The sequence below is a fragment of the Orcinus orca genome, chromosome 19 (assembly GCF_937001465.1).
Source record: "Orcinus orca chromosome 19, mOrcOrc1.1, whole genome shotgun sequence".
NCBI lineage: Eukaryota > Metazoa > Chordata > Mammalia > Artiodactyla > Delphinidae > Orcinus > Orcinus orca.
Window position 1 is genome coordinate 26,579,042 of NC_064577.1, and position 13,891 is coordinate 26,592,932.

Genomic DNA, 13,891 nt, shown 5'->3' on the forward strand with positions numbered 1-13,891 from the left:
TAAACTTCTGAGTCCTTGCTTTTTTTTTTTTTTGCGGTACACGGGCCTCTCACTGTTGCGGCCTCTCCTGTTGCAGAGCACAGGCTCCGGACGCGCAGGCTCAGCGGCCATGGCTCACGGGCCCAGCCGCTCCGTGGCATGTGGGATCCTCCCGGACCGGGGCACGAACCCATGTCCCCTGCATCGGCAGGCGGACTCTCAACCACTGCGCCACCAGGGAAGCCCTGAGTCCTTGCATTTGTAAAAATAATTTTGATTTTGCTCTGTGACTTAATAGCTTGACCTGATGGAAAATTCTAGGTCCCGGATGACCTCTGCTCAATATCGAGGTCATTATCCCGTTATCTTCTCGGACCCAACGTGGCTGCTGAGAAGGCTGATGCTAATTTGATTCTTGGTTCCTTGTAGTCAAGCTAATCTTTCTCTCTGGGAGCTCTTAAATTTTTGCATCCTTGTTTTTTGGAGTTTTGAAATCTCACCGAGATCCATCTGTGGGAGAGGTCTTTGTTCATTCCTACTTCTCAGCACCAGGTGGCGCCTCTGAATCTGCAAGCTTGTGTTTTCCTGCCCTTCAGGACAAATTTCCCTGCGTGCTTCTACTCCCATGTTACAGGCTTGCCTTTCTGTCTGTAAACTGGAGGCTTGTTTTCTGCTTAACCTTCCAGATGACCAGTTTGGCCTTTCATCCGGCATATTCTTATCAGTCTACCCAATGAACTTCAAAAAAATTCTTTAACAATTACAGTATTAATTTTGAGGAAGACTTTCTTATTCTCTGACTGTTCCATTTGCATTATAGTCAGTTCTTACTTTACGGGTATAATGATATCCTCTTGAACTGGATGAACATACGACTTAGAATTTTTACAGTCTTTTCTTTGGTCTCTTGGGTTATCTGTTTTCTCCAGGGTAGGCTGTCTTATTCACTTTCGTCCTTCTTTCCTATTCTCTGGGTTTTTCTCCTAAGTCTAGTGGTCCTTATCTCTGGGAGTGCATTCACAGATGCAGAACAAGGTTGATCAAGGAGCTAGAAAGGGCTTCCTCTGTGGTTGGCTGTACAGTCTGTCTCCTCAGGAGGCAAATAAACAATTTCATTTCACGAGGTTATTGCTTCAACTTGGCATTTGAGGCAGAGAGGATGAGAGAGGAACAAGGAGGAGAAGAGAAAAGTGCAGGAATAATAAAGTTAAGTGTCATCGATTTTTAGATTACAACCTACTACAGTGTTAAAAATGATTTAATAACATGTCCTCCACATAGCTACTTCCTAAGCAAAAACATCAGGTGCGATGGGCAGCAGCCGGGGTGACATCTGCCAGGAACGTGATATAGGAGGCGCAGAGCATCTCTTGGGAACAGGTCTGTTCACACACACACACACACACACACACACACAATTCACACACGTGTAGACGGAAATAGACTGAGAAGACGGCCTAAGTACATGGGAACAAAAGTCTGACTCAGTTGTTTTAAATGTTAGAACACTGGAGCACACTTTCACAAGCCTGCCTTATTATATATACACAACACCTTGATGGTTTGTCATACAGAAACTCAGATCTGGTCTCTCTGATCAGGGACAGCGAGCTTAGGACCACACACACACACACACACACACACACACACACACACACACACACACACACACACACACACACACACACACACACACACACACACACACACGGGGACCCTGAGGGAGGAGAAAGAACCAGGGCTGGTTTCAAACACCTGCTGGGGTCATGGTTGAAAAACAAGAAAGGTCTCTGAATTTGTCTGGAAATAAGTTACAGGAAACCCTTGCAAGTAAAGTGGTAATAAAGAGATGGATGAAAGGCAGATTGCAAAGGATGAAAGAGGAGCAGGAAATAAAGTGGGGGCAGTGGGGTAACAGAGGGAAGCAGATGGGCGAAGAAGCTAGAAGGAAAGTTAGGACCAAACCCGCCAGGATGAAGAAGCAATAGTACTTGCAGACATAGGGGACGCTGTCGTGAACCCAGTGGGGGTCAGCGTTCTAAAAAGAAGGCTGAGATTTAAAAGTGCTTCACTCATTAAACCCAAAAGCTTTCACACAGCAAAGGAAACCATCAACAAAATGAAAAGACAACCTACTGAATGGGAGAAAATGTTTGCAAATGATATGACTGACAAGGGGTCGATATCCAAACTACATCAACGGCCCACACAACTCAACATCCAAGAAACAAACACGACTGAAAAACGGGCAGAAGACCTGAAGAGACATTTTCCAAGGAAGATGAACAGAAGGCCAACAGGCACGTGAAAAGATGCTCTACATCGCTAATCATCAGATTAGCAAAGCCTGACCTTCCATAGGGACCCGGGAGGCCGTGGATATGCTGCTCCCCCGAAGCACTGGTGTTTGCCGCCTTGACCTCATTTCCTTAGACCCACTGCAGGCCTTCCCCCCATCCCTGCTCAAACACAACCCTCCTCTACAACTACAGACAGACAGCCAGAACGCCCGGAAAGTTCCAGCCTCCCCGGTATCTGTTCCTCATTATTTCCTGTTCATTATTGCTTGCTGCAGCTCTTCTGACTTTTAGGGCCCACCTAGACTGTTGCCTGTTTGGGATGAGGAAACAAGCTTTGACCTCCAGCAGATAAGTGTTTGGTCTTTCTAGAGGTTCTCTCCCTGGACTGTGGTTTTCAGGCGGCTGCTGCGGGGTGGAAGTGGGGACAGTCATAGCCGCATCTCCAGGGAGAGGACGTACCTGTGGAAAGGCTTTCCATGTGACTTAAATTCTCATCCATGAACCCTCCAGTCTCCTCCCCATCTTCTTCCCTTCCTACGAAAGGAAAACCAAGGTCCTAGATCAATGTTTTCCAAATGGAGCTGCACAGAGCACCAGTAACAACGGAAGAGGGTTCTTTTATTTTTTTTTTTTGGAATTTTATTTATTTTTGTATACAGCAGGTTCCTATTATCCATTTTATACATGTTAGTGTATACATGTCAATCCCAATCTCCTAATTCATCCCACTACCACCCCCACCACCCCCCACCCCGCCACCATCTGATATAACTGCTATTTAATTGTTGCTTCCCCCCCCCCACCCGGAACTATAAAACAGCAATCTCATATGGTCCAACCTAATGAGTTCTGGAAACCCTATATTCAGAATCCACATGAACACTTTAAAGGCTCGAAGAATTCCCCACAGTGAAGAAACCTGTACAGCTTTGTTTTCCAAATGTATCTGACAACAGAACCCTTTTATTAGATAACACCTGTTAACATCTTTGCAGAACCTGTGTTTTGTGGGACTTGTTTTTCGGAAAACACTGCCTGGGAGAATTCAAAAAAACTAAGAGCTTTCAAAGCTGGTCTCAAACCCAGCTCCCCCCATCACATCATTGTATTTGAATAAAAGGAAATTCACTCTTCCGTGTGTCTTACTCATTTATCCAACTCACAGGACTTATGGAGTGTTCACTCCATCCATACCAGGCATCTGCTTAGAATTGTGGATGCACTGAAACACGAGTGTTCCAGCCAAGGAAGCAGCCCTCTAAGCAGGAATGACCAGCTTGGCTTGCAGGAGTCAGTGAGGACTGCATGGAAGAAGCGATTTTTGAATCGAGGTTTTGTGGAATTTTCCAGAAAAGAAAGCTGGTGGTCAGTGCCCCGTGCGGTGAGGCAGCCCCAGCTCACCTGGCCACACCCAGTTCTGTTCTCAAAGCCTGTGTCCCAGGAGCCCAGATCACCTTGTTAGGGGAACCACGGACTGAAACCAGCCGCCCAGCCAGGCACGACAGTAACCACTTGCATGAGTTCTCGTACAACAGGACGTCCTGGTAAGGAACTCGGAACTAACAAGCTACCACCAACCGGAAGAACTCGGGAAAGGTCAAAAGGGGAGAGGAGACGCCAGTCCGTCTGTCCTACCAACCTCCCAGAATCCTTCCCGCTGGAATCCACCTCGGCTGAGCGACGCACGCGCCACCAGGAAGGACCCTGCGTCAGCGTGATTGGCCAGAGCCAACCCGGAAACTAACCCCATCACCATAAAACCCGAGACTGCGAGCCACGTGGCAGAGCCGTTCTCCTGGGTTCCCTTACCCCGCTGGCTCTCCACCCGGGCGCCCTTTCCCATTAAAGTCTCTTGCTTTGTCCGCACGTGTGTCTGTCTCCTCGGACAATTCATTTCCCAGTGTTAGACAAGAGCCCGCTCTCGGGCCCTGGAAGGGGTCCCCCTTCCTGCAACAACCTGGTAAACGTGATTATTCGTCAGCTGCTTCCACTGCCTTGTTATCCCCCATCTCCCTTGATAATGGTTTACTCCATTTCTTTTGGATCCAATGCTTCGCCATATGTTCATATGTCCCTCCCAAAGGGAGGCCCGGGGCCGTGAACCACTGGCCTCTTTCCCAAGACCCTTCCCCCTCTGACCCCTTGTCTGTCTCTGAGCCTCGTCACACATCTGGCCAAGGATGTCCCAGGTGGCTGAGTGAGGGGCCATCATGATGGCTGACCTTTTCAGGGGGTGGGAGACGGAAAGTGGGGTCACAGAAACTGTGGCTCACAGAAAGGGGAGAGTGCAGGGGGAGCCGTGTGCTGCGCTGTCCCCCTTGGTTTGCAAGCCCTGGGCCTTCACAGTAGCAAAGCAGTGGTGAAACGAAGGTAAAACTCTTCTGTACTTGCCCGGGGCAAAGGGCATTTCTACAGTTTAGAATGATGTCCACGCCATTCCCACCCCCCCCCCGCCCCAAGTTTCCCTTGATTCATCCGTAACGGTAACTGAAGTGGACCCCTGGCGTGGAACTGTGCATTGGTTCCAGGCGCTGGGTCGTTAGCAGGGACGGCAGACTTCCTCTTACACTTGCAGCCCTTGGGATCCCCCCAGTGCCCCATGCTTTCCCCTAAGGTAGCCCCAGGGTCTGTCTCATGAACAAGAAGAGCCTAAGTGGCCTCACCAGTGAGACAGCGCATGGACCACTGGGTCTGGACAGAGTGATGGGGACGCAGACGTAAGCTGGCCTGTCACCCGACTCGTGTTCCCAGATCAGGAGTTTGGATCTGATCCTGCATCTGGCAGCAGCTGTATTACACATCTGCAATTTGTAGCCCAGCAATAAGAGGAAGAGTGAATAAAGGCAGGTGTGGGAGAGGGCGGTCAGCCACCACATTCTGCAGACCTACCACAAAGGGTCATGCGTCCAGTGATGGTGGAATCAGGTCAGTCTGACTGGAGGTACCCGCCACTGACGTGCCACTCTGGGGAGCTGGGCTGGCCAGGGTGCTTCCCTTTCCAGTGAAGTCCCAGCAATCTGTCCCCGCAGCCACACACTTTTAAAAACAGGTCAATCGCAAGCCGTCTGTTTTTCAAGCTGGTAATGACATATTTGTCAGTTTCATCTTTATCTTTATGTTCTAAGAGAGACAAAGAGAGATAAAGATTTCATCTTTATCTTTGCGTTCTCTCCCCCAAAGAGAGATTTTTTTAAAATGTTCTCTCATCTGACTCAGAGCTTGGCCCAGCGCTGGCAGCGAGATAACAAGAAAGTTTTCATCAGCCGCTGGAGCTCAGACAGCACTGCAGCTGTCCACCTGTGCGGGCTTCTCCGCAGTTGGCAGCCAGAGTATGGACAGGAATCACGAAGCCCCTGGGAGCTCCTCTTGGCAAAAGAGGCCACGGGGTGTTGTGGTGGAATGTGAGATGCAAATCTAGGAGTGAAGGTGGTGCCCAATGGCCTGAGGTCATTTACCAGTGGAGTGTCCTTCCATGAATTAACCCAGGGGCCTCCGCGCCAGACCTGGGAGGGTAGTATAATACCTACCCCACAAGGCTGAGGTGAGGGTCCAGGGAGATGGGGTGCATGAGAGGTTTCCCCAACAATAAAGCAGGCCGAAACCATTGTCCTATGTTCAGCGGCCATAAAGGTGGAAGGACAATTAGTCTCGAAGGAACCATAGCCCAAAAGGGGGTCTGATCATAGCCTTATCCCTCACTGGGTGGAGGAAAACCTAGTAATTTAGTCATTTTAAATGTGTTTTCCTGGTAAAGGTAGAATTTTCCAGTCATGGATCCGCTTATCTTCTAGAAAAAGGGGAAAAGAAATCACTCATTCTTTTATAGTCATGTTGACCAACGGCCAGAGACGCTGCCCCAGCCTGCATCCATCCCAGACGGGCACCTCGTTTTGCCACCTGTGAAACTGGGGTGAAGGTGCTCTGTCATTACCTTTCCTGTCTAAAGGTAAAGACAGACTGATGAATATCTAGGCGATGGTGCCCGTGTACCACAGACCCAGGGGTCGGCTTGGCCATGGGAGGTTCAGTCCTTCGCCTCCACGCACTTAAGGATGGACTCAGGTAGGGCAGCGTTGGGTGTCACAGGGGTAACTGGCACACAAGGCTGTCTTAGCTGTTCCTTCCATGCGCATCATAATCGACTAACACTTCCTGAGAGCCTCCTTCTACACCAAACAACTGAAGCCAACAGAACATTGTTATTACTACTATTATTGAGGTGAAATTCACACAACATACAAGCCACCATTCTCAAGTGTACCGTTCAGAAGCGTTTTGTGCCTTCGCCACCATGTTGTGTAACCACCACTTCTATCTGGTTCTAAAACGCTTTCATCACCCCGAAAGAAAACCCCATATACAATAAGCAGTCACCCTCCTTCCCCTCAGCCCAGCCCCTGACGGCCACCAGGCTGCTTTCTGCATCTATGGGTTTGCCCATTCCGGATATTTCATAGGAATGGGATCATACAATACAATACAAAACAAAACCAAAAGAACACCTTTTGTATCTAGCTTCTTTGATAACGTTTTCGAGGTTTCATCCCTGTTGCAGCATTCAGCAGCACTTCTTTTTATGGCTGAGTCATATTCCATTGTGTGGGTAGATAATGGATGAAACCCATGTTTTGTTTATCCATCATCCACGGAGGGACATTGGTTTCCACCCCTGGGCTCTTGTGAATCGTGCTAGGAACATTCATGTGCGACCGTCTGTTTGAGCACCTGTTTTCAATTCTTTGTGATATATACTTAGGAGCGGAATTGTTGGGTCAGTGGCACCTTTTGAAAGCACAGATTTCAGCATCGTTCTCCTCTACTTTAAACCCCCTAATGCTTTCCCTCCGCACTTAGGAAGATGTAAAAATGGAAAGCTGTTCTACCCGGCCTTGTCTATCTCACCCTGTGTTCTCTCCGTAGTCCAGCTTCCTGGACTTTGCAAATAGTCACGCTTCCTCCGACCTCGGGACCTCTGGACCATTGCTTCCTCTGGTTGGTGGCTCTTCCTCTCTCCACTCTGCCTGCCTAGTTAACACCTACTTGGCTCTCAGATCTCAGTTTTCATACAACTTCCTCAGAGAACCTTCCTGAGCCCCCAAAACCAGGTCAGCCCCCAAAACCCACTCTATGCTCCCAGGGCACCTTCCACTTGTCCTTTGCTACAGTTTGAATTGCATGTTTATTGCCAAGTATTTCTTTTGCTGATTTGCTCAGTAAGTATTTATCCAGCGCCTACACTGGGCTGGAGACTGCCCTAGGTACTTAGAGGCAGCAATGAATAAAACAGTCTCTGCCCTTTCGGAGTCTACTTTTTTGTAGAGGAAACAGAGAAGACTAGATAAACAAAGGGATCGAATATAAGGTCAGGTATCGGTTAAATACCATAAAGAAAAGTAATCCTGGAGTGGGGAGACTACGCCACTGGGAGCTACTTTCAATGGGATCATCATGGGAGCCTCAAAGAAGAGGGGCTTGTTTAAGCACCCGTCACCCCCGCAGACTATGAGCTCTGGGTAAGGGGCGCCTGTGTCTGTTTCATTTCCCATCATGTGAGTCCCCAGCATCAAGGCAACTGCTTAGCACATAACAGGATAAATGGACAAATGATTTCAACTCCGCCTTCAAGGAGCCCTAGCGCCCTCTGGCTCTGTGGGCATCCCTGGTAGCCTGGAGGAACCCCAGAGTCTCCCAACCACTGACCCAGGCAGGAACTAGCGAGCAGCTTTCTCCACCTCTCTCACCCCCAGACCTGCGGACTCCAGCCTCCCCACCCCTCCTGGCTTCTCTAGTGCTGGCAAATGGCAAAACCCCTGGTGCAGCTGGATCCCGGGCAGCCTCTGAGAGATGACCAGGTGTGAGCCAGCAGGGATCGCACTTGGATTCTGGACTCAGTTTCTCAAACACCTTTCCCCACCCCCTGGCCCAGGCACCCTTCATTGCTTATCACCCCCCCACCCCCACCCCCACCGCCCAAATGGTCTGGAGTTCACACTATTAGCCAGTGGCTCTGACTCCGAAAAAAAAAAAAAACCCTTAATACCAGGTGGTAAGATCCTGGAGCCTATGATATTCAACAACTCGTTGCCCTGCCTGGTACGCACCTTCCCAGTGTATCTCTCATCTGAGACACAGCAGAGCAGAGGTTCACGACCTTTAAAAACCCATTAGTTACATACAATGGAATAGTCTTCAGCCTTAAAAAGGAAGGCAATTCTGATACATGCGACATGGATGAATCTCGAAGAGATTACGTGAAATGAAATAATCCAGTCATAAAAGGACAGATACTGTATGATTCCACTTATATGAGGCACCTAGAGCAGTCAGAGTCACAGACTCACAAAGTAGAACGGGGGTTGCCAGGGGGTGTGGGGAGGAGGGAGTGGGGAATTATTATTTAATGGGTACAGGGCTTCAGTTTGGGAAAATGGAAAAGTTCTGGAGATGGATGGTGGTAACAGTTGCACAACAATGTGAATGTACTTAATGCCACAGACCTCACCACTTAAAATGGTTAAAGTGGCAAATTTTATGCTATGTATATTTTGCCACAATGAAGAAAAATACGAGGTGCAGGGGGAAAACTGTGTGCCCTCTTTAGATGTAAAACTACACCATATCCAACATTATTGGGAAATTTCATGCAAATCAGCACCTTGATTAACAAACCTCTAAGGAAATAGGAAAGAGACCTGCTTTATTTCCAAATATCACCCCCAAGCCTTGATCTTTGTGGAGAATCATTTTATAGGTAGGCTAGGCTGCTGATGAAAACTGCGGGCACACCGGGGATGGGAAGAACGTGTCCTTAAGGCCTCAGCAATCCCTGACAGGACTGAGCGAGGTTCAACACGGATGTGTTGTTGAATAAACCGCTCAGCAAATTCATCAGGGTGTTAGGACGCCAGTCCAGATACTCAGATCTCTAGGTACATATCCTTCCACGAAACTACAGTGACCCTCAAGGTACTTGAGATGAGGGACCAGGAGCTCGAAAACCAAAGGTGAGTTCTCAGATCTGGCCACTAACAAGGCAGTGGTGGTGGTGGATTAAACACGTCATTCTGGCTCTTAGCTTTTCAGTTTCCTTATCTGCCGAAGGATGGTGGAAAACATACGCAGTGTGTTCCTGGGATGCCAATGCTCTTGGGAAGCAGTTGGCGCTGCACATAACTAGCTTCCTTTCAATCAGAATTCAGCACTAGGGCTGCTGGACAGCACCTCGCCATCGATTCTTGATGACCACTCGTCCTCCCTCTAACTCCAGGCTTCCCAACCCCAAGGTGTGCTCATTCTCCTGCCTCCTCCTGAGGAAGCCTCGGCAAACACACCCAGAGCCCGTACCCCAATTACACATAAGCAATAGACACCAACGTGGGGAAAAAGAAAGGCAGAGACAATCCATTCCATGTCTCTAGAGATTATCGCCTGTCCTAGGTTGACCAACTGTGGTGGCCATGAAAATGCATCCTTCAGCTCTCCTGCTGCGGGGAGCACAGTGCCGCCAGCTGCTGCCCCTCAGAATCCAACACCACATCCCCCTGCCCCCAGCCACTCCCAGCCAATGACTGGTGATGGTGGGGGGACGCAGTACAGGACAGGAGATTTTTTTTTTTTTTTTTTTTAGGACGGGAGATTTCCTAGAGGATGCCTTTGGCTCAGTGACCTCCCCCACATTGTCCTGACTGAAACGTTCTTGGAACTGTGCCCTGGTTGAAGGCTCTTCATCCCCAGCCCTCCTTCATTCTCCCTCTCCTTTCACAGGTGCCAGGCTTGCATCACAGGCTGAAGGCTCTCCCTGCCACCTCCTGCTTCCACCTCTAATCTCTTCTTGGTACCTTCGTCTTGGATGACCTGAGCTGATATGCATCACATTGTCAAAAGAGGGAAATACCCCATAAATGCCCCACAGAACAGCATATGCATTTGGAAGAGCAGCAAAAAAAAACGCCTTAAACTTTTCCAGACCTTACAGTTTCCATTTTAATAAGTGTGTATTAAGCCCCTGCTGACGGCAAACATGTGCACATCCCACACTCACAAGGCAGGCTGGCTTTCTCGTCCCCATTTTGCACATGAGTAAACTGCAAGAGACTGTGATAAATGTATAAGCTGCTTATAATTAATGATGATAAAAATAATAGTCAACGTAATTTAACATTTACTGCACGCCAGGTGCTGTTTAATACTTTTTATGTTCTGCTCGTTGAAAAAAAAAAAATCCCGAAAACAGCCCTACACTTCAGGGAAGGACGGAGAGTGAGAGCACAGATGTGTACTGAGACCCACTAGTGCACCACCCTTCAGAGGAGGTGCCCTGGAGGAGGAATGCGGAATCATGACATCCCTGGCCCTGCAGGCCCCCCTTGCAGGCTGCCTCCACCCCCCGCAAATCAGCCTCGCCCTGATGACACAGCCTCCGAGTTGAGTCCCACGGCCTGACGGATTATCTTTGAAGCTTCCTGCAGCCGCCTCTGGTTTCACGCGAGGCACCGCCAGTGAGAAGACAGGACAATGGATAATCAAGCCCACGGCTCAGATTCCTCATAAAACAAGACGGTGCTGTAACGCACCCATCAGCCATGGCTAAGGCGAAGTGCAAAATGAGAAAACAACACATGTGTGATTTACAGAAAGAACAATTTTTCTCTTTTAGACGTCAAACAGTCAAGGAAAAGGTAACGTCTCACACCGCGTTAATTTTTTAAGTGCAATAAACTGGTCATCAGAAAAAGAAACAGTGGGTTACTCCCCGATACCCTCACCTGAATTGCTGTTATCCTTCCACCCCACTAAGGGCAGTCTTTGGGGTTCCCATCCTTCAGGCCATACTTGTTCCTTCCCCATTACACCTGAGTACTCTGTTCCCTTACTGACACATCCAAGTTCAAGACCTTCCAGGTTTCCAGCCCACCGGTACCCCCAAGGTTTAGCACAGTGACATACACCTCTGCCCTCTACTTTTCTCAATCCGTTTTTTTACGTATGATACCCCCTCCCCTATCAGGCCTCGAAGCTGCCTGGAGTTGGGGACCACAGCTCTGCCTTAAGCATCTCCTGTACCTCCAGGGCTCTGGTAGCCAGACGGTGAGTGTTCAAAGCCACATGCAGAATGACGGACCCTGCTCAAGAAAATGCTCTCTGTGCTCCGGTGAAGGGAAGAAATTAATAAGGGAACCCAGTCCCCACTTGGCAGGACTCAGCCGGGGGGAGAGACAGAGAAAGAAGGTAAGTGGGACGAGCTGCAGAAGTCCTAAGTTCGGGCTGGTGTTCTGTCACCCTCACTGCAGACGGTCTGCCCAGAGCATGGGGCGTGGCTCGTGACGGGTGAACGAATGAATGAAACAAATGAGTGAAATGGATAGCAGGCGCGATCAAAAGAACAGAGAAGGGGAAAAGGAAAGGGAGAGGAACACACAGATATTCTTGGATCCGGAAGAGCTGGCTGGAGAAACTTTGCTTTGGCACAAACTGTCCTGAAATGCACTGGAAGAGAGGCATGCTTCAGCCCGCGGCTGGTTTGCTGCTTTGAGATGCATCTGCTATAGACAGGGAGAGACCATCTTCCTCCACCACCCACGCACGGCCCCCGCAGTGTGGCCGAAAGCACAGGTTGTGACCTGGCATGAGGCTGACCTCCACAACCGCTAGAAGAGGACCTGAACAACTTAACCATCGCTGACCTGTCGACCTGGAAAACGCTTCGGGCTTAACCATGAACTAGGCAGACACTTCTTCAAGGAGGGGTGCAGGGGCTGGAGGCTACAACACCGACCTTCCCTAGCGTTTCTGAACTGGTAGGAGCAGTTTGGCCCACAGACAGAGCCTGCAGCGCGAGGCACGGGTATTTCCTATCAGCCTGGCTGTGTAATTAAAAAGCCAAAGAGCAAGGGGTGATATCAACCAGGCCAGAAGCACCAGCAGGGACAGCTTTGAAATCCACGCTGCCTGGGCTTCCAACTAACCGCTCTGGGCCACGTGTCTCTCTCGGGCTGCGAGACGTCACGGCATCATTCTTGGTTTCTGTGGTTCTCTGCATCCTCACGCCGCACGGTGACTTGGTCCGTGGAAATGCAGGGACTCAAGTTGTCCGCAACTGTGGGACAACAGCACGAAATCTCCCTCTTTTTGCTCCACTGATTTATGCCTGGCTCCTGAGAAACTGACTACTTGGGGGAGCTCGTGGCGGCTCGCCTTCCCTCCCCAGAAGCGCTTGGTGACGACTCTAGGTAGTAAAAGCACTAGTTTCCAGGCAACCAAATAGCAGGTCTTCCATTCCAGCTCTTTGTTTTGCAAAAGCAAAACAGAGCAGCAGGTAATTAAATTGGCCAAGGCGACATCTCCCTGGAATAGCCTGAGACCGCTAAGATCCTGCTAAGACCCCTTTTCACCAAATAAAGGAAAACAGGCTAGCCTGACAGTGACTTGAGGGGACTCCCAATCTTGCATTAATTGGGGGTGTCAATGGGCCCTAAGAATCCAATCACCCAGGTAGTAACCCAATCAACGGCTGACAAATAGGCCATTTCTGTGCCCCGTTCTTTTTTTTTTAAATAAATTTATTTATTTTATATATTTATTTTTGGTTGCGTTGGGTCTTCGCTGCTGTGCACGGACCCTCTCCAGTTGTGGCGAGCGAGGGCTATTCCCCGTTGCAGCGCGGGCCTCTCACTACGGTGGCCTCTCCTGCTGCGGAGCACGGGCTCCAGGCGCACAGGCCTCAGCAGTTGTGGCTCACGGGCTCTAGAGCCCAGGCTCAGTAGTTGTGGCACACGGGCTCTAGAGCCCAGGCTCAGTAGTTGTGGTGCACAGGCCCACGCTCTGCAGCATGTGGGATATCCTCCCCGACCAGGGCTCGAACCCATGTCCCCTGCACTGGCAGGCGACTCCCAACCACTGCATCCCCAGGGAAGCCCCCATGCCCCATTCTTCTGAAAAAATTAAAAAGCTTCTTTGAAAAGGAAACAGTGGCCTCTGGTCTGAACATTCCCCCGTCTGTCTGAATCTAGCCGCATGCATCTGCCACTCAGGCTAGACTGCTTCATTCTTCTTTCTGAGCCAAGGTCAGGGGACATCTCATTTGCCCAAGACGACCTGGAGCTCAGAAAATGACGTCTTCGTCCTCTCCTCCCTTCTCTTCCTCTCCACGAGGCTCTCTGTTCTGTTTGACGCCGGATGTACCATCTTCCGATCCGTGCCTGTCTACCTTTCAGGCACTCATTGTCAAGGGAGTAATGGAGCCTGGCTACACAGCAGGAGAAAGGCAAAAAGCTCTGGCTAATGCTGTGACTACGCACTTCTCCCAGCACCCCAGCCCTTTTCTCTGCTCCACTTTCTTTCCACAGCCCACTTGCCATCCCTGAGACCCTTCGCTGGGGAGCTCACTCCAACTAGCACCTTCGCCCTGTCTCTGTAACCGCTTCTGTGGTTCTAAGCCTGGAGCACTGCTAAAGACTCCAGACCCTTGCAGCCCAGTCTCCAGGCAGCTGGGGTACCCCCCTGGGAACACTCCTCCCGTCTGGTCCTTAGATGGGCTGCATCTGAATCATCTGTGGCCCGCCTCAAAAATACGCGCTATGGAGTCAGTGAAACACAAAAGGGCCAGGGAAGCT

At 49.8% G+C, this 13,891-nt stretch overlaps 1 protein-coding gene across 14 annotated transcripts in view; it reads right to left on the reverse strand.

Moving 5' to 3' along the window:
• Positions 1-13,891, reverse strand: part of SLC39A11 (solute carrier family 39 member 11) — a 419,622-nt gene that overhangs the window by 79,634 nt on the left and 326,097 nt on the right. For 11 of the 14 annotated variants that reach the window (XM_049701912.1, XM_049701908.1, XM_049701907.1 and 8 more), the window contains one exon: positions 2,739-2,813. The exons of 2 other annotated variants lie outside the window; for them this stretch is intronic. In XM_049701912.1, coding sequence (XP_049557869.1) covers positions 2,739-2,813 — 75 coding nt within the window. Of the gene's footprint in view, positions 1-2,738; positions 2,814-5,190; positions 5,400-13,891 lie in introns of those variants that run through there. One more of the 14 variants, XM_049701909.1, reaches the window with a different exon arrangement.